This window comes from Parasteatoda tepidariorum, chromosome 8 (assembly GCF_043381705.1).
Source record: "Parasteatoda tepidariorum isolate YZ-2023 chromosome 8, CAS_Ptep_4.0, whole genome shotgun sequence".
Taxonomy (NCBI): domain Eukaryota; kingdom Metazoa; phylum Arthropoda; class Arachnida; order Araneae; family Theridiidae; genus Parasteatoda; species Parasteatoda tepidariorum.
In genome coordinates this window covers 34,236,642-34,260,267 of record NC_092211.1, presented here as the reverse complement: position 1 = coordinate 34,260,267, position 23,626 = coordinate 34,236,642, and the positions used below count along the sequence as shown (strand labels likewise).

Below are 23,626 nucleotides of genomic sequence, written 5' to 3'. Positions count from 1 at the left end.
AACTTGTCTAACCTGCCATTCGAGCACATAAAAGTAATCTCATAAAATCGCTTAGCAAATTCATCGACATTTGTCCAGATACTGGAAGATTGCGGCTTCTTTGAATGCTGAACCACTTCAGTAATGCTTCTTCAATATCCTTGTGATCTGCTTTTCTCAACTTTTTTCTGTCATTTAAATTTTTTTCATGAGCAGAAATTGCTAATTGCCTATTTTTCCATATGTTACGAACTGTAGATTAGGATGGTTTATATTCCCTGCAAATATCAGCTTGATTACATCCATTTTCAATTTTTCTGATTATGCCCATTTCATCATCAATGGAGAACATTTCACGTTCACTGCTCGCCATAGTTAAATTTGAGACACTTGTTTTCAGGCTTTTTTTAACTGCACTGAGAGCAAAAAGGAGTTGAAATGAGGGCCTTATAAACACATATTAGTGTCCAACTCTTTGACCAATAATGAATACTTACTCATTCCCTCTGACAGAAAATGCATATTGATCCCACTGACACCTTACAGGTGCATCATCTGCCTGTGTTGGAAACATCTACTTGATTTCTTTAGGGATGGGAAAGTAAGATAAAAGAAGCAAAAGAAGAAAAAAAATGCTTATCGCAGCCTTCTCCACTATAGATGGTTTTAAAAATCGGTATATGTATTTATTTTGAAGTAGAAATTTCAAAATTATTACAAAAAATGAAGAAAAAAATCAGTCGAAGACAGAAAAAAGTTCATTATATCCAACTTCATCACTCTTTTGGTTCACTATATCCACAAAAAATAACATTATACGGGTATAGCAAGGCACGGAACCGAGCATTTCGTTCACTATATCCGGGAGGTCACTATAAACCGTGTTCACTATAGCGGGGTTTGACTGTATGTTATTTTAATTCAAAGATTTCGTATAAAATTTAATTACATTAGAAGGATAGCTTTATTAAATTTAAAAAAAAAACAATCAATAATAAACATTTATTAAAATCTATTTTTTGCATGGATAAATGAATAATTGGACGTTTGGATAAGTGAATTTCCTAACTGTGTGCAATGATTTTTCTATTTACTTAAAAATTTCTTGAGTCATGGCGAAATACGTAAAAATTAAAATTAACATTAAAGGATTCAAACTTTGGACTGCTCCCCAGACCAAACTATAGGGACCATACTTCCCAAATTGCACATACCCTCTATCTTTTGTAGAGGCGATCAAAAATTTTAATACCTCAAAAAAAGCATGTATATTCCGAGAAAGTACTTTTTTGTATCCGATTCCTTAACTTAAAATATCGTGTATGTTAATTAGTCCTAGAACGTGAAGATCCGATCATTAGATCTTAAGTTATCCAGGGTGTTCCTTTTTATTTTTTGCGCTCTGTACAAGTTTTAAAACATTATAATTAACATGAGGTCAAAAAAAAATATGACAAGCTTCTAGGGGTGTTACGTAACATCATTAGTATTAAACTTTAATTGAAACCGAAAATTTTACATATGGACGATTCCCTATTATGAACTATTCAGAAGCAGCTCATAATAAGAATAGGGGTGTATGACAATATTTCCGGGCGTAGGGACCTATGCAATTTTAGTTCTTATTATGTGCCCTAACTCCACTAGAAGCTTGTAGCATCATTCATGCAACCCCTCTATAACGTATAATGTTTTTAAACTTTTACAGTTTGGCAAAAAATAAACACAACAGTTATCGAACCAACCCCAAATGAAAAAAATCTATTGTAGATTTGAAAACAGCGCAAGTATCTAAGGCAAAGTATCTAAGACTTGTTAAAAATCTTATGCTGTAGGAAACAAAAACAGAGAATTTTTTTTCTGAAAGCGATATTTTCATGAAAAGCTTAACAGTGATTGTTTTTCTCTAACAAACCTGGTATCAAATAAAGGGATTAACTAAAATTTTGCCACTAACCAAATATTTTAACTATTTCTACTGTGTATAATTACAGAATTAGCATATTTTTTTGTGTGAACTTAATGCATCCATTTAAGTAAGCCCAGCAGTGATGATTTTCTGTTACATGGATAATTCTGATGGTTTTAGTTTATTTTAGTAATAAAATAAATTTATTCTGGAAATAACTTTAAAAAATAAAGAGAATTTAAGACAACTAAACATTATCATAAGTAAATTTTAAAAAAATAATTAATTACAAGCTTTAGTGCTTAAAAATGCTTAGTTTAAACAAGAATAAAATACGGTATTGCATGAAAAAGAAGCTAGTTTTTTTTATTAATCACTGCTTTAAATTCACTTTGTTTCAAAACCTTTTAATTTTCTTCATTAATACCTTTTCAAAGAAATTATGCATGGAGTACAATATTCTCGCGAAAGACAATTTAAACATAACAAACGAATTAATCCTACTACCTTAGTATACTAACAAACAGATCATTACCATATTTACCGGGCGAACCACGAGTCCATAAAGATCTTGAAAATTATTCTTAAAGACGAAGAATGCCGAACTTTCCCATGTTTATTCACGCTCTCAAGATTAACGTTAAGTCATGCAAGAAATCAATTACGGGAAGGTATTTTAGAAGTTTCTAGAACTAATGAACTTTACGCAAAGACGGATAAGCAAAACCTCTAATGAATAGTAAACAATACCGTGAAAGAATTTCATTTTTATTTAAAATTTAGAGACTCCTGTAACAAAAAAAAGGAAATATAAAAATATTTTTATTCGCATTTTTTGCGTTTCGCTTAGAAATGCTATTGTTAAATTAAAACTACAATATTTGTATATTTAACTATACTCTTTGCTATAGGATTTGTATTAAATTTTTAAAATAAATGTGTACTGTTTGAAAAAGTTCTTTTGTGTAAAATAAGATCAAATTTTGTTGAAAAGAATCATTTGGCCTCAAGAATAATTTAACGTGTCATTAACTAAGAGAGATATTTTTTTCTGCATTTTAAAACCTTACTTCATTGATATCTTTTGAGATTATACAGACATTATTCAGAAATTTGTTTTTTTATAAGTGGTTTAATTGCCTGTATTTTAAATTCTTTCCAAATTTTCTTTAATAATCTATAAAAATTACAAACATTAAAAACATGTGCTAAATAGATTAATTTTAAATTATCAATGTTTTAATAATTAGATAAGTAATGCATAACATGGAACAAACAAATTAGTAATTATTTACTAATTTTTAGGCGAGAGTACCTTTGAAACATCTGAAATAAGATACATACATTAACAATAGTATGGTGATGTATGGAAGTTAGGGTGCATCAGGTGATGTTGTAGTTTGTATTGGTATAATGGGCTAGTTGAAGAAAACAGAAGAAGTGATGAAAATTAACACTTGAAAATGAAAACCGGATTATATAAAACTTTTATTTAATATATTTGCAGAGCTCGAGACACAAAATATAAATATTATTCATAAGAATTTCAGTTGAATCAATTTTGCATAATAATATTTATAAGGCCTGGCCATGGGAGTCAAATCCCCCACGACCTGCCTAATCAAAAGCCAAATTTAAACAGTGCCTGTAATTTGTTCCCAACGGACACAGAAGCATGAGTAGGAGATCCAAAATTGGCGATTTATCACAATATAACATAGCCAAAACAAAGCCAACCAGCATATCAATATTGGGTTTGAAAGAATACCTTGGCGATTACGATGCCTAGTAATGAAATAAAAAGTATCCGTTACATTGATCTATACGAGAAGTAATAAATATTTTATGTTCGTTTTAAAAGCTTAAGTCTTTGACTTATTTTAAATGAAATTCTATTAATAAAAAAAAGCTTAAGTAATGAAAGATATTTTAGAAGGATAGAAAATAAATATGTAATGCCAATAGTGGCATCACAAATAGGTATTTAATATGCAGTATCTACAAAGTATATCGCATTCACCACCCTTTATATTTCATTTAGAATCCTTAAAATCCTTACAAAAGGTTAAAAAACTTGCAAATTCTTATTCACGCATTAATATTAAAGCTTGAAATAGGTCGAATTACTAGTGTGAAAGTACGAATACTAAAGTTACAGTTTAATTGCATGAGGTAAATTGGAGGCGTTCCTATTGATTAGGTCTCTGTACTTGCTGTTATCTCAGATTAAACATGTACCTAATGTTTCAAGTCCTGCCTTCACAACCATGCTTTCGTAGATTTTGGTTGCTTCTTTTGTTTTCACCTAATTTAAATTGTCCTTAACTTCATTTTTTAGCGATGTTTTTTTTTTTTTTAATTATTGACGAGAGTAAGGTAAGATCGGGTACTTTTTGTAGTGGAATTAGTCCTGTTTTCTACCTGAAAAACTCTGAGTTACACTTTACTAGTCAAGAAAAAATACTGTCGTGCTGTTGCTGATAATTCACGGTATCAGCGTTGATAAGTTTGTATTGCTCACTTAACTCTCTAATGTTCTTATTTTTTAAAATTATTTTTGTCTCAACCTAGTATGCGTTTACTAAATATTCATCCTCTAACAAACGATAATGATTTAGTCCAATAGTCTGGAACAATAGTTCTCACAAAAACTTCTGTGCATCGGCGGAAGATGTTAACTACAGAAAATAACCTAGGACAAAATTTATTGCGGGCCCTATCCTCAAAGCCCCAAAATCCTTATTTTCATATTTTGTAGAATTACACTTCAAACAAATTTGTAGGTAATGTAAGAAATTCTTTGCAATTAAAAATGACTAAGACTAAATGACTAAGAAGTGCTCTATTTTTGTGAGGAATTTTGTTCAGGCTCGCAGAAGTCCAAATCCCGGGTCGATTGCCTCTTTTCTCCATCCTTGATTTCGGCCTTGACCCCGTAAATTACATATATAATTTTCTTAAAATGTTATATACGTTAGAAATTTTTGCTTCTTTTTCATTGAAATTCTAGTATTTCTAAATTTATCATGGAGTTAACATGTGTACACTGTGTTACCCAACTAGTGGGATTTCACTAGTTATAGAGAAAATCATTTATAAAAAAGTAGTTAATACATACGGAACTGATATATTGTACAGAAATAAACAATGAATATATTGATTAATTCCAACAGTTTCTAAGTCTAATAGTTTAGTTCCAACAGGCCTTCAAATCTTGCCTACCCAGTTTTATTTCACTTTCCCCTTTTTAGATTGGGGATTATAGAAATTCCTGGGGTTTTTTTGGAGAACAAAAAATAGCAACAAAATATAATGCAAGCATTAAATATTTTGATCTAACAACAGATCTAAAAGCGCATGCATAAAGTTTAACTTGTTTATATTAATTTATGCATTAATTAAATATTAGTCGAGCTTTCACAATGAAAAATTTTAGAAACCAATGCAATTGCGTAAAACATTGATTTATCTATTTACGTTACGATAAATGAAACTTATATTTTCATTACACCTGTTTAGGAATTTCTTTCAGTTATGTTTAGAATTAAAAAGTTTTTTTAAACATTTTTTGAATTTTTTTCACTTATTTTCTTTTTTCAAAGCAACTAGATTTAATTTTAAGTTCATATAAGAAATGCTTTTATATTTATTACCTCAACTAAACTTTGGAGCGTTTGGTGATGGTAATAAAATTAAAACTCCTATTAATTCTGGTTTCTGATATTCTACTAAATTTATGGACTAATTTATGATCTTACAGAATCCTTATAATTATGCTCACTTTTAACCCAAAAAGAAACATTCTTAAGTGCATTACTCTTGACATACAATTTATATAACTCTTGTGAGATTTGTGGGAGTGAAAGAGATTAATCACAGATTTGATTTAGGAATGCTTTAGTTCATCAATCATTCCTATACTCGAGATAGTATAAATTTGAAAATACTGGCGTTTAATCATTTTTCATTAATTTAATTAACCCTTTCATATATGGCAAAAATGAAATTGAACTCTGTTGGTCTGAATAAAAGCAGTTTTATTTCAAATAAAACGTTTCATTTTAGATAATTATAATTATTCCTAATATCTTTTTTAATTAAATTTTACTGCGGTTTAATTGGAAAAAAACTAATGAAGTGTAATATTTTGATAATTGATCATTACTTGAATAAAATTTGAAAACATTGTTTTTTAATTAATGTTTTTATTCGGTCAATTTTTAATTAAAAATTTTCTGATCAGAAAAATATCTGAGACTAAAGAACTACCATCAGACGATTTTGACTAAAAAAAAGGTTTTCCTGCAATTTATTAAATAAAGCAATTAGCTTTTCCGTTTCATTAAATTTTGAGTTTTGTTTTTAAGTCCAACCGAACAGAAGTTATGATTTCAGAAATTATTTATTTTGGTTATTACATTGATAATTGAGCATTTTTTTGTTATCATTTTCTTTGAAACTAAAATTTCAGTTATTTTCCTTAATTTTCAATGCATTCTTTAAAATTTTTTTATTCGAATTACTTGAAATTTTGCGTTAATGGTTTTTCTTTACTAATGTCTAAGCAATCGACTAAGGACTTGTTGATTAATATAATTTTATATTTTTCAGCTAAAATAAAGTTAAATGATTAAAATTTTTGACTTTTTTTGCTAAATAAGTTTAGATATTTGCTATAAATATCTAAATAATTATATTATGTCGAGGCTTGTGTAAAGGTCAGGGATTTATCCTTGCATCAGAAAGGTCTGGGGTTCGAATCCCAAGCAAGGTATGGATGTTCTTCCATTCTCTGTACTATCTGTCCTTACTGCTGATGCAACGTTGGCCCATCCAATATGGTGCCCCTGGAAAAGTGACCAACATATCTGCCCTTCAGATGTTTGTATGACGTAGGTCACCCCACAGGCAGTCATTGTAAAAAAGGATATTACGTCGAATGCCTAGGTTATTTCCTAAGTTCAGATTTTATAAATATTATAAAGCAGAAATAATGAAAAAAAAATACTAAATTTCACCTAAACTATGTGATTTTGAAGTTTTCCTTCCAGGGTTTCGAAAAAAATTTTTTTTTTGCATTTATACCATGTTTTAGAGTATCCAAAAAAATTCTGAATTAAAAACTCCTAACTCTGGAGGTAATCGAATTAATTTTAACTATCGAGTATATTAAAATTTCTAAAAAGAAAACACATTTAGAAAACAAAGAAAAATATTTCTTTTTCAGTTTATTATAAAGGGCAATTTTACTGGTGCTTAAAAATTATAACTTATATAATTATTTAAAATGCTGAAGCTTGCTTGAAATCTTGATAATAATTGTGAAATATTGATTATTCCGTCAGATCATTTAATGAGATGGCATTTAAGGAAAATAAATTAGCTTGACAAAATAAATCTTTTAAGATACCATTGCTAAGTGGTAAGCTCTAACAAATCATTCTCTGATACTCAAATTCTCCTGAAAAAATTGATTTTCTAAATGTTTCTGCATTCTTCGTTGCGTTTCACTTAATATGCTACTATAGAGTGAAATAACAATGGTCCTTTAACCTCTATTCAGAGAGCTTTATAATTCTAATAACTTAACTCATAAATAACACAATGTTTAATACCTTATGTAAGTTAAGGAAAACATTTTTCGTACTGTAATCCGAAAGTATGACGTACATCTAAAACTTTTCGAAACTATTTTAATTTTCAACTTTTCAAAAATTATGATTAATATAAGTTCAGTACGTATAAATAAATCAAAATAATTCTTAAAATAATTTTTTATTTTAATAATTATTTTTTGATTGCTTCAATGATAGATTTTGAATTAAAATTAATTTTTCTGTTTTTATATAAAATAACACTATTAACTTTCCCCTTTCGAAAGCCGCTTGAGTTTTGTTTCTATGTCAAATCGAACAGAAGTTATGATTATTTAAGAAATCATTTATTTTGGTTATTATATTGATAATTATGCAATTTTGCATTTTTCTTTAAAACTAAACTTCCAGTTCGTATCCATTTTAATGCATTTTTTTTTTTTGAATTTTAGTTTGAATTATTTGAAATTTTGCATTAATGGTTTTTCTTTATTTATGTCTAAACAATCGACTAAGGATTAGTTGATAAACTACAATTTTACATTTTACTGCAAAAATAAAATTTACTAATGGCAGTTTTTGATCTTCTTTTCCCAAATAAGTATCAATATTTGCTGTAAGAAGATCTAAATAACTATATTATGTCTAATGCGTAGGTTATTTCCTAAGTTTATTTTTTATAAAAATTATAAAGCAAAAATAATGAAAAAATAATAAATTTCTACAGAGCTATGGGATTTTGGAAGTTTTCCTGTCTTATTCTCCAGAAAAAATTATATTATTTTTGTACTTATAATATGTTTTAGAGTATTCGAAATGAAAAACAAATCTAAATCAAAAATTTCACTATTTTACCACCAAAGGTATTCGAGTTTCTTACAATTCTAAAAAAACACATTTTAAAAACAAGAATTTTTTTTCAATTTAGTCTAAAAAAGCAATTTAAAAGATGTTTGAAAAATAATAAACTGTACAATTATTCAAAATGTAGATAGTTTGAATCCTTGATAATAATTGTGATATCTTGATTATTCCATCAAATAATTTAATGACGTAGCACTTAAGGAAAAGAAAAGAAATTAGCTTGACAAAAAAACAAAAACAAATCTTGGCTAAAAGGTAAGCTCTTAAACCATTCTCTGATTCGCAAATTCAAATGAAGGAAATTTAATTTCTAAATGTTTCTTAATTCTTCTTGCGCCTTTCTCTTAATATGCTACAATAGTGTGAAAAAACAATGGTCCTTCAACAGTTAATCTTCAGGAATTTAATCTTCACTTAACTTTAACTTAATCTTCAGGAAGATTAATAATATTGAGAACTTTATTTATAAATAACACAATTAATTAATGTTCAATACCTTATATAAGTTAAAGGGAAAATTTTCGTGCTGCAAATCATTTAACTTTTTGAAAATTCAATTTAAAATTTAATACGTACAAATTAAAGCAAAATAATTATTTTTGTTTTTAAGTATTATTTAAAGTTTTTAAATTGCAGATATCCATTTAACTGACATTTTAATATGGCATCTTTAACTAATCTACCTTCTTACTCGATTAGGACTGAAACTTTGAAAAATGTCTACGCATTCATAAGCATTTACTGTTCATTCACAAATACCTGACCTCGTTAAGAAAAAAGTCAAGGCTTACAAATAATGTAATAAAATGTTGGCTTTGTACCCAAAATGCAGGACTGTTTACGTCAAAGGAATTCTATTATACAACTTCTCCTATTTTTTAAGAAGTTTAAAGAAGTTGCACAATGGGAAAAAATCGGCCATCCCAATAGACTCTGACATTGACTAATGGACTTTTGGACACTTCCCAACATTTCGAAAGACGGTTTCTCACGTATGATTTTTAGTTTTTCTCATGGAAATGGAATGAAGAACATTTAAAGAAAAGTTTCATCATAGAATAATTTTTTTACTTCAACGATCCTTTTCAGAAAGTTAAATGGTGCCAACATTTTCAAGCTTCCGACTTATTTAGAATAAATATTAATCATACGCAGCATTTTGAATAAAATCTGTAACATTTTGTTCTCAATATTTTCATAATGATATTCATATTATCTTATATTAAACATATAAACATGCGTATAACTTATATAAATATACAAAATACATATTCAACCGTCTAAATAATTCCCGGTTTTTTTTTGCTATCCGAATAAGATAAAACTTATTCATTACCGGAGTTTCACACAAAGCAACACCTTTCAGAAACAATAGGTGAGGTCTAAGTTTCAGAGCTTCTTGAGCACACTCCTAATTCCTTCAACTTTCGAAAAGTTAAAAAAAAATGCTTGACAGTCGAACTTTTCAAATAATACAGTTCTCAGTTTTACGTGACGTAATTATTTTTTATGTCATTACGACATAATGACGTCATATGTAATGACGTCATTATGTCGTATACATAGTTTAGCAGAATTTTAAAAGCGTAAGTTAGAAAAACAAACTACAATAGGAAATTGAAAATCTTAAAAAAATAAAGATATACAATTCAAGATGATTTTTTAGAAAACTTAGGGAACATTCTTAGTCGATCATTATGTTTGAAATGAACAAAATAAATTTCTCAATTTCTGAATGTAAGTTTCATAAATTTTTATTTTTTTAAGGAAAATTACAATAAAATTACTTTCTCTGACTCAAAGGTACTGTCGGTGCAGCATTGGAAAACATTTTGCATTAAAATGAAAATTTTGTTTTCAAATCATTCTAATTCAAAACATAAAAGTTCATTTATGACAAAAAAGAAGGATAGAATACCTCCACTTTTTCTCGTTATTAAAAGCGATTAAACATTTTTGTCCACTTTCGAACGGCAAAGTCAAAACATTTTGGAGCGAGATGCCCCAACTTCTATTCAGACACCTCATCCATTGTGTCTTATTTGTGATGTTTTGAATTCTCCTTTAACGTCGTACAATTAGTTTTTAAAACAGATAGGAAGCCCCTCGTGTTATCATATCAGATAAGGAAACATACGCCATGGTCTCCTGTAAAGGGTTTAAGCTAATTTAAATTTATTTCCCCTTAACTTTATTTTACTCTAAAAGTACAATATTACTACGGAGATTGCATTTTACAATAATATTAACCAGCAAAAAATTTATATTGCACTTAGTCGTCTAAAACATTAGATTTAAGAAATGTTTCAAAATGATGTATAATCATTCCATAAACTCAACTAAATTCAATTCATTCAAATTCACTCATTAAATTCAACTGCATCCTCTACTTTAACATTGATTTTACTCTACCCAACATTAGTTTTATAACTACTCATAAATCTTCTAAATGCACTTATTATGAAATTGTTCGAAACCTAGCACTCCAAGTGCATCTTCTAAATACGCTTTTTTTTATGAATTTTTCTTCAAAAAATTTATATTGCACTTAGTCGTCTAAAACATTAGATTTAAGAAATGTTTCAAAATGATGTATAATCATTCCATAAACTCAACTAAATCCAATTCATTCAAATTCATTCATTAAATTCAACTGCATCCTCTACTTTAACATTGATTTTACTCTCCCCAACATTAGTTTTATAACTACGCATAAATCTTCTAAATGCACTTATTATGAAATTGTTCGAAACCTAGCACTCCAAGTGCATCATCTATATGCACTTATTTTATGATTTTCTTCTTAAAAAAATTTATATTTCCCATAGTCGTCTAAAAATGTAGATTTAAGAAATGTATCAAAATGGTGTATAATCATTCCATAAACTCAACTAAATTCAATTCATTCAAATTCAATCATTAAATTCAACTGTATCCTCTACTTTAACATTGATTTTACTCTACCCAACATTGGTTTTATAACTACTCATAAATCTTCTAAATGCACTTATTATGAAATTACTCGAAACATAACACTCCAAGTGCATCTTTTAAATGCACTTATTTTGTGAATTTTTTCTTCAAAAAATTTATATTGCTCATAGTCGTCTAAAAATTTAGATTTTAGATATGCATCAAAATGATGGATAGCCATTCCATAAACTCAACTAAATTGAATTCATTCCAATTCACTCATTAAATTCAACCGCATCCTCTACTTTAACATTGATTTTACCTCTTCCCAACATTAGTTTTATAACTACTCATAAATCTTCTGAACGCACTTATTATGAAATTGTTCGAAACCTAACACTCCAAGATGCATATTAGGATGTAGTTCATTCTAGAGCTTATTTATTTATCCTGTTGCAGAACGTCCAGTCATCAATCCATTCATATTTGGCGACGAACTAATGGAAGGGATGCGCACCATGGTTGTGTGTACTGTCCTTGCAGGAGAATCCCCTATCAACATTCTATGGCTGAAAGATTCGGTACCCCTCTTACATTCTGAGCATCGAGATGGAATACACATAACTAGTTTGGGAGAATTCGCTTCATCACTCACGATACCATCAGTATCCCGATACCATGCCGGAAATTACACATGCCTGGTGGCTTCCGGGACAGCACAAACATCTTATACGGCGGTCATGAATGTCAAAGGTACGTATATTATCTGCATGCTTGATTTGGTCTATTTTAGCGACGGAATGAGATTCAGAGTAGAAATTAGTTTAGAGTTATTACGTGTTTACTCAAATAAGGGTATTTTGAATGATGTTAAGTTCAAAGTTCCATTATTAAATTTTTATATAACAGAGTGCTTTTATAGAGAAACTAGATATGCTTTGAAAAATTAAAAACTAAGAAGACAATTCATTTGGTAAATATTAATAGCTTATCAAAGGGCCCTTGAGATATTCGATAAACTCCTAAACCTAGGGATTTTACCTGAAGAATCTTTAAGAAAATTAAGAAAATTTCAAATATTAATATAGAAGTAAAACTGTTCAAAAAAATTATAAGTTTAAAAGCTAAACATTTTAACTTTTTTTCAATTCAGTGTTCACTATTTGGTTACAATCAGATTTCTTTTTTGAAAAAAGCTATTATTGAAATTATTTTACTGGTGGTTTTCAAGCCGTTCAAACATCTTATATGGCTCTCACGAATATGCGAGTCATAAAAAGTATTATTAAAATTAGTTTACCGGTGGTTTTCAAGTCATTCAAACATCTTGTATGGCTGTCACGAACGTCCGAGTTATAAAAAGTATTATTAAAATTAGTTTACCGATGGTTTTCAAGTCGCTCAAACATCTTATATGGCTGTCATGAACGTCCGAGTTATATGCAAGTTATAATATAAATGGTAAATAATCTACATGGTTAAAACACGTTACTCTGCGTGGATTATAGATTGAGATATGGAATAGACATTAACTTAGAGTTATGCATTTACTAAAATAAAAATGCCTTGAATGTTTTTAAAACCAAAATTATTATTAACAATATTAAAATTTTGAATCATTCAAAGCTTTTATTGGAAAATTATGTCTGTATTTCAACACTTACTCATTAAATTACTTCTATAGTTTTGAGAGAAATAATAAGTTTAAAGATTTCAAGGAATTTTAAATGAATTAAAATCACATTTAAAAAAAATTAGATTTGTATTATAGAAATTTAATTTTTTTTGATAAATCAATATTTTAGATATAACGTTTTTGCATGGTTCTTGATCGTGATTGGAATACGATGCCTCGGAAAGTGTCAAAAATGCTTTCTCTGGGCTTTATTATCGATTCCCAGATGATATAAATGCCGGTAGACGTTATACTACAGATTGCTCAGAGTTACAACACTGAATGAAGACAAGTACCAAAAAGAGCAGATGGAGTACATCATTCAACCTGTCTTGTCAATTGTCTGTGTCCACGGCTACCTTAGTTTCAAAGCAAACCATGTATAGATGGAAGAGAAATATTGCTCGGTAGCATGTTGAATATATATACACAACATGCTCGGTAGCATGTTAGAGCGTTCACGGCAACTCATTGTGTCCAGCGATTAGCCTGCAGTAAAGAACATACAATGAGAACAGCGTCGCAGATGCGCGCTTGCGTGATATTTTCCAACTAGTCCAGGTTTAGCTTGCAGTCTGATTTGCGACAGAATTTCATATGGAGAACGCCAGATACCCGTTATCATCAAGACAACATCATTGAACAAAACCATTACTGTGATGTAGAATTGCTCATTTGGCGTGAAATTATGCAGTAAAATTAAATTGAAATAAATGCTTTCTTTAAGTTTTAATAACAAATTTAAATGAGATAATAATTTTAATTCAAATTAATTAAGTCTAAATATAAAACTATTAACGAAGAAAGTAAGAAATGTTACATTTTAAAATAAATAAATAAATGGATATTGAAGATAATCTATTCCCAGGTGCAACATTTCGATACTTGTCAAATTATTTTTTGTGCTCCAAATATCTACGTTGAGAAGATACAAGAAATTGATTTTTGTAATAAATCGTAAATACACTTTCGAGGAAACAAATTGAAAAAGCAGCAACGAAATTCCAGTTCCAAATATACACTCTCAAAGCTGTACTGTAAAAGCATACAAAGTTTAAATCACAAATGCATCCAATTCTGATACTCAGCCCCCCTCTCATTTCGCTCTAAAATATGAAAGTTAAAAAGTAATCCAATAGAAAATTTTGAAAAATCAGAAGGATGTATTTCTCTGCTTTACTTTACTTTCACACCTGATCACCCTTTCCCAAAAACTTCAGAAAACTTGGAAGTATTTTTCTTAACACGAATCAATAAAAAAAGTAGAAATTTCTTCAATGCACGTCAAATACTCGAAGTTCTTCTTTAACGGAAAAAAACCGTAAAGAGGAGTATACTGTAATCTCTAGAGAGAAGATTTTTCTTTTAAACCGGGCCCACACCTCATCGGTTGGCTTCAAGTTAATCCGTTTTACATTCGCGAGGGAGGGGCTATCACATCGAGTATGTTCTAATCTTCTAAGCTATAGACTTAAGTGTTCTTGGCTCTAAGATACCGACTTCCTTCTTTTTTGGGGGAAAGGTCCTTTAAGGCTGCTCTGAAGAATTTTACCTTCCTTTCAAACAAATGGAATTCTCGAAATAGAGTTTTTCACTTTTTATATCTTAACTACTTTCAGACTTTTGATTAAATTCTTCAATTCCCAAACCGAACGTTTTTTGTTTTGTTGAAGAGTATTCTTAGACAAATAAAAGAAGTAATTAAAGACGAATAATTAAATATGCCATTATTTATTTTACTTTTTTTTTAAGTAAATCTGCTAGTTTTCAAAAATTTTTAAATTTCTTTTACACTGTAAACAATTCAGAATCAAATTACGATATAAAGTACCGGCGCTTTGATTGCATCATTCATAAATTCCATTTTACAGTAAAGTCCACCGTATGCACTGTAATTTTTACAGCAATATCGATATAATTAGAGTGCTTTACGGTAACCAGTCTGTAACATGCTCCGGTGTAAATATAGATTTTACAGTAAAAAGTGTAAAAAAAACACCCTGAGATCCGGTAATTTTTACTTTCCTTTCAAACAAATCAAAATCTCAAAATAGAGTTTTTCACTTTTTATATCTTCACTACATTCAGGCTTTTAATAGTATTCTTAAATTCCTTAAGCAAATATTTTTTATTTTGTTGAAATGAATTCTTATACAAATTAATTAAGTTATTGGAGACGAATAATGAACATTGCCATTAAGGCTTTTTTATTTTAATTTTTAAAATAAGAATAAATTATTCATTTTTAGAACTCTTAAAATACTTCTACACTGTAAAAATCTCCAGATTAAATTGCAATATTAAGTTCCTGCACTTTGGATGAATTATCCGTAAAATCCATTTTACCATGAAATCCTTTTTTTTTCCGTAAAATTCATTTTTACCCTAAAATCCACCATTAGTACTATAAGTTTTACAGTAATTTTCATTTATGTTAGAGTGATTCAGTGAATTTACGGTAATTATTGCTGTATAATTTACGGTTTATCAGATTTTTTGTTCCGTAACATGCTCTGGTAAAAATGGATTCTGCAGTAAAATGTACCGACATCCTTAGAGCTGGTATGTTTTGCAGCAATATTATTCCAATTCTTTTACACTGTAGTAACTTTAGACAAAAACTGAATCATCAAAGCATATGTTTCCTAGAAATAAACATAAATAATAATTAAAATATCGAGATTGTTGTATATTTGCAACACAAAAAGTGAAAGAAATAAGCAAAATTTGTTATTAATTTGACATTTTTTATAATATAATTTCAGGAGTAACATTATTTTAATAAAATCCCCAGATATAAGCAAATATATTTTAATTATCAGAAATAAGAGAAATATCATGATGATTGAAATTTTATCAACAAATAAATACTTTATTTCTTTTATTGAGTTAAGAACACATAAATTTTAAATTAAAAAGTTTAGGTACTTCATTACTCCAGAATCAATAAAACTGAAACAGTTTTTATAGTAGTGTTTGTTTTTAGAATAACTATTTCCACTCATAGTCCATTTAACTGTAGATATTTTAAAATAATCCCGTCTTAAAACTTAAAATGATTGATTATTTCGTCATTATTAATTTAAATACTACGTCATAAACGCATTTTTACATTTGTTATTTTACAACTTGATTAAAATAATTTTTTTGAAATTTTAAAAACTATTATGCTTTATGGGATCAAAAATGTTTGTGTTAAAATTAGAATAATTATTCTCTTTTTTCACCAAATCATAACACTTAGATAAATATAATACATGTTTTTTCTGTATTTTTCAGCAAAATGTGATTTCTTTCAATGATATGCAAATTTGAGGAAAGTAAAAGATAATAAGAAAATGTAATTTTTTTTTCATTGCTTAAAAGTAAGGTAGTCATTGCTTTTATGCATCCGGATTTAATAAGATCATATTTTCCAATAACGAAATAAAGCAAAAATTTCTATCAAATAAAAGAACTTAATTTTGATAAAAAAATCTTGATTAAAAATTGAATTAAAAAGATTTTTTTCATGGTTGAAAAGAAAAATAGTAATAGCTAAGCATGCTTGAGATTTTACAAATCACTGCTAGGATATTTAATATGCATCAACAATCCAAATATTTCAATTGTTATAGTTTGAAGGAAATAATATTTATTAAATTTTTTCCATCAACGCTACCCGCTGTTTTTATTACAAGATCTCAAATTTCATTTTCGTATATATTAATTAAAGTAGGTTAGATAGTTAATCTTGAAAACAGGGAAAAACACTCAGACAATATTCTTTATTAACCTGTTTTCTCTCAAGTTAATTATTATTCTTGATTTCATTACAGAAGAAATATGAGTTATTTTCAGTGATATTATAGTGCATTGTACATTTAATCAGTCCTTATTTATTATAGTCTAGACGTCTTAGTAACGACATTAAAAAAAGGTTGGAAGCGAAATCTAAAAAAACCCCAAAGAAATAAAGTACATTTAACTTAAGTCTCCAGAAAAGCTCATTAATAAAATACAAAAAAAAAGGTTAACTCAAAATAGTTTTTCCTTTTCAGTCGTAGAGGTATATGATAGGGAATATCCTTAATTCACCCTCTCAGTAATTAGGAAAAAGTAAGGAAATTTTTATCCTAAATCCAAGAATGTAGCACATAAATTCTTTAATCTGCATAGAGCACTTTTTTTATCTAGCTTTTAATTAAACAAAATATTTCCGTCTTGGCAATACTTTGTTTCAAGTGCAACAAAACTGAATTAAGCAGAAGAACCAAGATTCTCTAAGTTTCTGAGGAGCAATTAGGAGATTCGACGTAATTAAGTTTCTGACTTACGTGACGCATTACCAAAAGCATCGAAAGTGTTAAAATTAAGTGTCAACTGAGGAGTTACTGTTACCATTTTTATGCTGTTTTTTTTTTCTTTTCACCTTCACGTTTTAGTTAATTTCTCCCATCTGAATTTGCTCATTCTACGCTTGCAGACAAACGGTCGATTTTCTGAGTTCTATTTATCTTACTTTAAGTGTATGCAGAGCAAATATAAACTAATTCATTTTTTTCTATTTCATGTACTAATAAAACCTAACTTTTATTTGGAATGTAATTTCCTTCCAATATCATTTAAAATTCCAGACAATCGGAATGTTATTTGTTTACTTACCAACATTTAAAGTCTGAAAAATAAATTATTTTCTACAAATATTCGACTACTCTATTTATTTCATTTTTAATCCAGTTTCATCAAACTTTCATAACTTTATAATTTAATCGAGTAGCAGATATGAAAAAATAATTGAATTTCAGGCAAGACTTTTAACTCGTTCTTTGTTTACTACAAAGCAAATATTTTGACTTGCGGGACATATTTAGAAAAATATCAAGTGTGTAAAAGTTATGTGTCAACTAAAGAGTTTCAGTTAATGTTTTTATTTTTTTCACCTTCGAGTTTACTTTAATTATTCTTGTCTGAATTTCCTAATTTAGTATTGCTTCATTGATTTCATTCCTATTTTCTAATTAGTAGTGAATTTTCTCAATTCTTTTCATTTTACTTCAAATCTATCGAAACTTACAATGTAACTTTCTTATTTGTGCTTCTAAAATAAAACTTTCATACATTATGAAATCTACCTTCTTACCGTTTAAAACTTTTATGACATCTGAATTTTATATGTTTATTAACATGCGCATTCAAATCACACATCAACATGACTTTCTTAAAAAGAAATATTTTTGTTACGTTTTTTTCATTATATATCCCCACCCTACACTTAAAACTGCACATAAAGTCTTAAAACTGTACATAAACTATATATAGTCACATAAAGTTGCTCCTGAAAAAAAAATAATAATAAATAATAAAGTGAAATTCAAATGTATGCTATATAAATAGTTTAGTTGGCAACATTAAATCGGGAGGATGATTATATGATAAATTTGAGTAAAACGGATTTTATAATTTTTCCTTTTTTTGTGTATTTGATTCACTTCAAAGCTACTAAACAATTTCTGAGGAAAGTTAGTAGAGATGAAAGGAATAAAATTTAATGATCATCTTAAATTGTTTGCAAAAGAAAATAGGAAATTTACCAATCCTAGTTCATTTTAAAATTTTATTTTTATGTAATAAAACGTATCCATTTATTCATAGCAACTCCAAAATTTAATCTATATATTTATAGATATCTTAAGAAATTTGTTTCTTCGTTTCACGCAAAGATTTGTTATCGTCATATAATATGTATAAAAAACAAAAAAAAATTTTTTTTTAGTTTTTTCTTTTGTTTAATCTGCAGTTAACCATTTTCCCAAGGGAATTCTTTTTGCATCAATTCAATCCGTAAATATATTCCGGGACGCATCTTGCACTGACGAAATAATTTTCGCCTTGTTTTGACTGAACGAGATTAAACCAAATAAATTATTTGTTCAATTCATTTCAGAAAATATTTAAAAAAATATTTAATCAGTTCTGCAATCAATAGTTATGTGCATATTTTTAAGAAAGTTATGTCATTTTATTATTTTTTAACTTTTTTGCATTTGTCTAGTTTAAAAATTTAATCAAAAATAAATTTTAATATAAAAAAAATTCTTTAAAACAAAATTCGTGAAAAGATAAAATTTTATAATTTCAATTTATATTTTATCGGAAAAAGTTACAATTAGATTTTTTTTCAAATATGCATCATAGATACATTTCAATCATAAACACATAGATACATCATATACACATAGTTATATATTATATACACATAGTTTCATCAATGATCTTTGCTTGCTTAATATCAAAAACAAATTTATTACACACATTCTTAGATATTCTATTGCTTGTTGTTCGTTATCTTAGATAAACTCAAAAATCAACGTGTGTGAAGTAGCACAGGCGGAAGTGTCTCCAAACTTGTAGTTTTGAAGTAATTTGAAACCATGTGCTTATTCATCATTATGATTATGCGTTTAAAACGTATTTCCGTTAAATTAAGTACTTTAAAACCAATAGTGTATGAAATAAACAAAAAAGTTTGAATCTGAAAACTAAATTTATTGGAAAAATAATACTAAATCGTTTAGGAGAATGGTAAGTAATTATGTAAAAGAATCACCTTTAAATTACTGACGCCAATTACGTTTGATTAATATTGGTAAAAAGAACTAATAGTGATAAAAATATTAGCTCCTTATTTAAGACCGAAATCTATGGAGAAATGTTACAAATTCATTTGAGAGAAGCGTGATAAATCACAATCATATAATTTATGCTTTTAATAACTGAAATATAAACTATGTACTAAAAAGCAAATTTAATGGGAAAATGGTATTAATTAATTTGGAAAACCGCAGAAACTCGACACACAATTTTTGATGCCAATAATGCTTAAGTAATTTTGGCAATGAGTGCTAACTAAAATTTAAAAAAATAACTAGATTCTAAAATGCGCAATGTACTGGAAAATCATCAGTTTTAAAAATAAATTACGTACCGAAACGCAATCAAAGAAAATAATAACATGTTATAATTTTGAAAAAACGTAAAATTTCACGGTAGCAGTATTGAGCAAGTAATGCTCAATTCATTTTGGCTATTAGAAAAAAAAACAAATCTTTGTAATTAAAACCAAGACGAATAGGCAATTCACTAAAGAGGGCACAAAAAATGCCATTGACGCCAACGTTGCCAAATTATTTTCGGTAATAAGAATTTTTCATATTATGGCAATCGGTGCATTTTCGATGGGTATTAAATATACGAATACAGGTATTATAAGTAAATTTGGTACTAATTAAAACTGTATCAATACTGTACAATTTTAGTGCGGAAAGATGTTTTTATGGACACTGGAAATTATAAGTACAGAGGCAGATAAGACTGAATATCATGCCAAATAAGACGGAAAAAAGTTGATTTTTCGATGTGATGAGCAATTAAAAACGCATTTTACTTTATCCACAGATTAAAACGTTTAATGAAATGCTCCGAGAACATAGAAAGAGTTTTTATTATTAGGTTGTTAATAAGTTCTGCAACACGCTTGCAGCATCCCTTGATAAAAGATCTCGCTTAATCCAATAACGAACTGAAACCCGAAGTTCAGGATTATCCAAAGTCACTTAGAGCTTATTGATGAAAGTTTAAACTGAGAACACCAAAAAAAAAAAAACACAAAGGGAAAATTTATGAACGTTGAAATTTTCGTAATTGTGGTAGAACTTTTTTAACAACTTAATAATGAACTCTATTAATGTAAGTTTATTGCAAACGTATTTTTTTTATATTCAATGCAAAATTATTAGAATATAGAATGCAGCTTTTTTCGTTAAAATTGAATAAAATAATCTATGCGTTCTGCAATTTAAATTAAATGCTTTGAATTATTTCTTAGAAAGAAATACTAGAGGCTTTTAGCGTTAAAACGTTTGCTGAGCAATTTAGCTAGCGTTTGCTGAGCAATTTAGCATAAAAATTAACTTTTATTTTTCATTACAAATCTATTAATGCGTAGCATTACATTTTAGGCACGCCTTAAAAATATGAAATGTGTTCCGATGACGCTCATTAAAAACATTTTTGACATAAGTTTTACAAAAGATTTTCTTTTCTTTAAATTTGTTATGTTTAAAATTTTTTATCAGGGGATAAAAATATCGTATTAGTTTATATTATTTTAACTTTAACTTCATTTTATTAATTCATTTCCTTTAAAAAATGATTTCAAACTAGTTATATTTCATAGTAGTTATTTGTTGTATTTTAGTCAATGTAATTGTTATATTAGATTTCATGTATTTGACTTCACAGCAAATGTGCTTTATATCATTTTAAAATTAAGTATTATGTCCCTAAATGTTACGAGCGTTTTTGTTTAATGTAAAATTAAATATTTTCAGGTAAGATTTCAGGTGAGATTTTTTAATCTACATGATTGCTTCAGCACCTAGTTTATAAAGCAAATTGAACTATGATACTTTAATTTAAAGGGCTAATCTAAAAACATTTATGTAAAATGTGCTTTTTTAAAGCATACCAAATAATATGGTACACTGTTAGAAAAAATGGTTAAATAACAATTTATTTAACTGCCATTTTACCCTATTCAAGCAAAACAGTCAAATAACTATAAATAAGGTAGTATTCAAACTATTAGAGAAATATTTTCTCCATTCCCTTCAACGCATGAAGAGTTGTCAGTGTCCTGCTCTCCCCGATTTGTGTCCCTGTACTATAAGAATACGATACCAACGATACGATACTATAAGAATACGATTCACGCATCATAAAGCTACTAAATTATATCCAATTAAATTTCTTTCTTTTTTTATGGCTTTGAAACCATGCTACTTATAATTGGTCGAAAAATCGTGAATTCGTAAAGGTTAAGAATGTTCTTAAATTTACGGTTCAGTAAAATTTACGGTTAATTGGATGGGCAGACTTGTGAAGGTTATTTTAGCATGATTTTTCTATCACTTTCATGATTTGGTAAAAAGTATTAGATTCATGTAAGGTTAGCTAATTTTTTTAAAAATATAAATAAATACAGACTTGCTCTTTACATTTTGCACTTCTAAAAATTAAGACCATTTAATTTTTTAATTATATTTATACATTTATTGAAATCGTGCGAATAAAGCTTTAGTTCGAATTCAATATCTCTATATATTCAAACATTAGTTACTAGTGAATGATTTAGAAAGTTTGTTCAGAGTTAAAATGTGCACATCACAGCATAACACTATATAGCGTAAAATGTTGTATTGATTTATACTCACTTTATATAAGTTTAATAAGTAATTACGCAGGTTGTACTAACGCACGAAAATTAACGATTATAAATCATTTATTAAAGACAACATTCATTTTTTTAAGTGAAACTGTTTATCTTATTACCTAATTATCAAAATAAAATAATAGAAGCTGAGTATGATATTTGATACGTATTTATCTAATTAATACATTTTAATATTTTAGAGTTTAACGATGATTTTATTTAAAATGTCTAAATTCTAATACGCATTGTGTCAAACAGTAAAACATTTAATTAGTATTATTTTTAGTTTCCTCCCGTATTTTCCTTTTTTAGATTAATTTATTGATAATTTATTTCTGCAAATTTATTATTCTCAATATTCTATTATTGCTTGAACAGTTGAACCCATTCTTTAGAGAGATAATAATAATAGCTGGAAAAAATTCATTTCCATCATTTGAACAAACGCTTTACAATTGTTTCTCACAAATGGAAATTCTGGTGTATAATTTTTACCGAATCATTGGGCGATCGCCAAAATTCCATTCTGCAAATTACTTTTCTGTTGGTGTTTTTATATTTCTGTGAATGTATTTCATTATTGTCAGCTTATGTTAGAAAAACTAAAATAATGGGCTTTTAAATAAATTAAAACCTAATCTTCTTTGTAAACAAATATTTGTTTTCTAAATAATGCCTTAGATGCATTTTAAATGATAAAATGTTTTAAACAATTAGGAAGTCAATTATGTTAAGTTATCACTGAACTTTTTAATTCAATCTGTATATTAGAAAAATCAGCAAGGTAATAGTTTTTCATGCATTAAATATATTAAGTAGTAGGGTAAGGCATTTTATGAATTAAAAAGCTTACATATTTATTTATTTTCACACATGTTTTGCTTTGTACTATTTAATTCAAAATCCTAATTTGTTATGAACAATATCATAATCTAATTTAAATCATTTTTCTGATAGAGTAAAAAATATCTATTTACTTAAAATTATTCCAAGGTGAAACATTTAAAAACAAAATTGCAAAAAAAAAAAAAACACGAAGTTGCTAAATAATCTTTATTTCATATTTAATAAGATTATAATAATGAGTAAAAGGTTATAAAAACATTTTGAAAAAAATAAAATAGTAATATTATTAATTCTCAATGCCATCATTTCTCTTAGGTAATGAAGCTCAGAATATTCAGATCGACAATAACAACCAATTATAAACTAAAACAATTATAATTTTAAAATTGTAAAAGGCATTTTATTATTATTATTTTGTTTTACCTTTTCTTATCAATGCATTGAATACTTAAAGCGGAATAGTTTTGCTAATATATTTTTTTTCATTACTGAACTAACAAAATTAAAAATCATTTAACCATTATTTATAAATTAGGAATGTGTTTATTTTTAATTATTTTGATCGATTTGAAAATTTAATATCACCGGCAAGA

At 27.6% G+C, this 23,626-nt stretch overlaps 1 protein-coding gene across 1 annotated transcript in view; it reads left to right on the top strand.

The window, feature by feature from the left end:
- LOC107441526 (cell adhesion molecule Dscam1) overlaps window positions 1-23,626 on the top strand; it is a 406,695-nt gene that overhangs the window by 182,234 nt on the left and 200,835 nt on the right. The window contains exon 9 of the mRNA XM_043043535.2: window positions 11,694-12,012. Within this exon, the coding sequence (XP_042899469.2) occupies window positions 11,694-12,012 (319 nt within the window). The remainder of the gene's footprint in view (window positions 1-11,693; window positions 12,013-23,626) is intronic.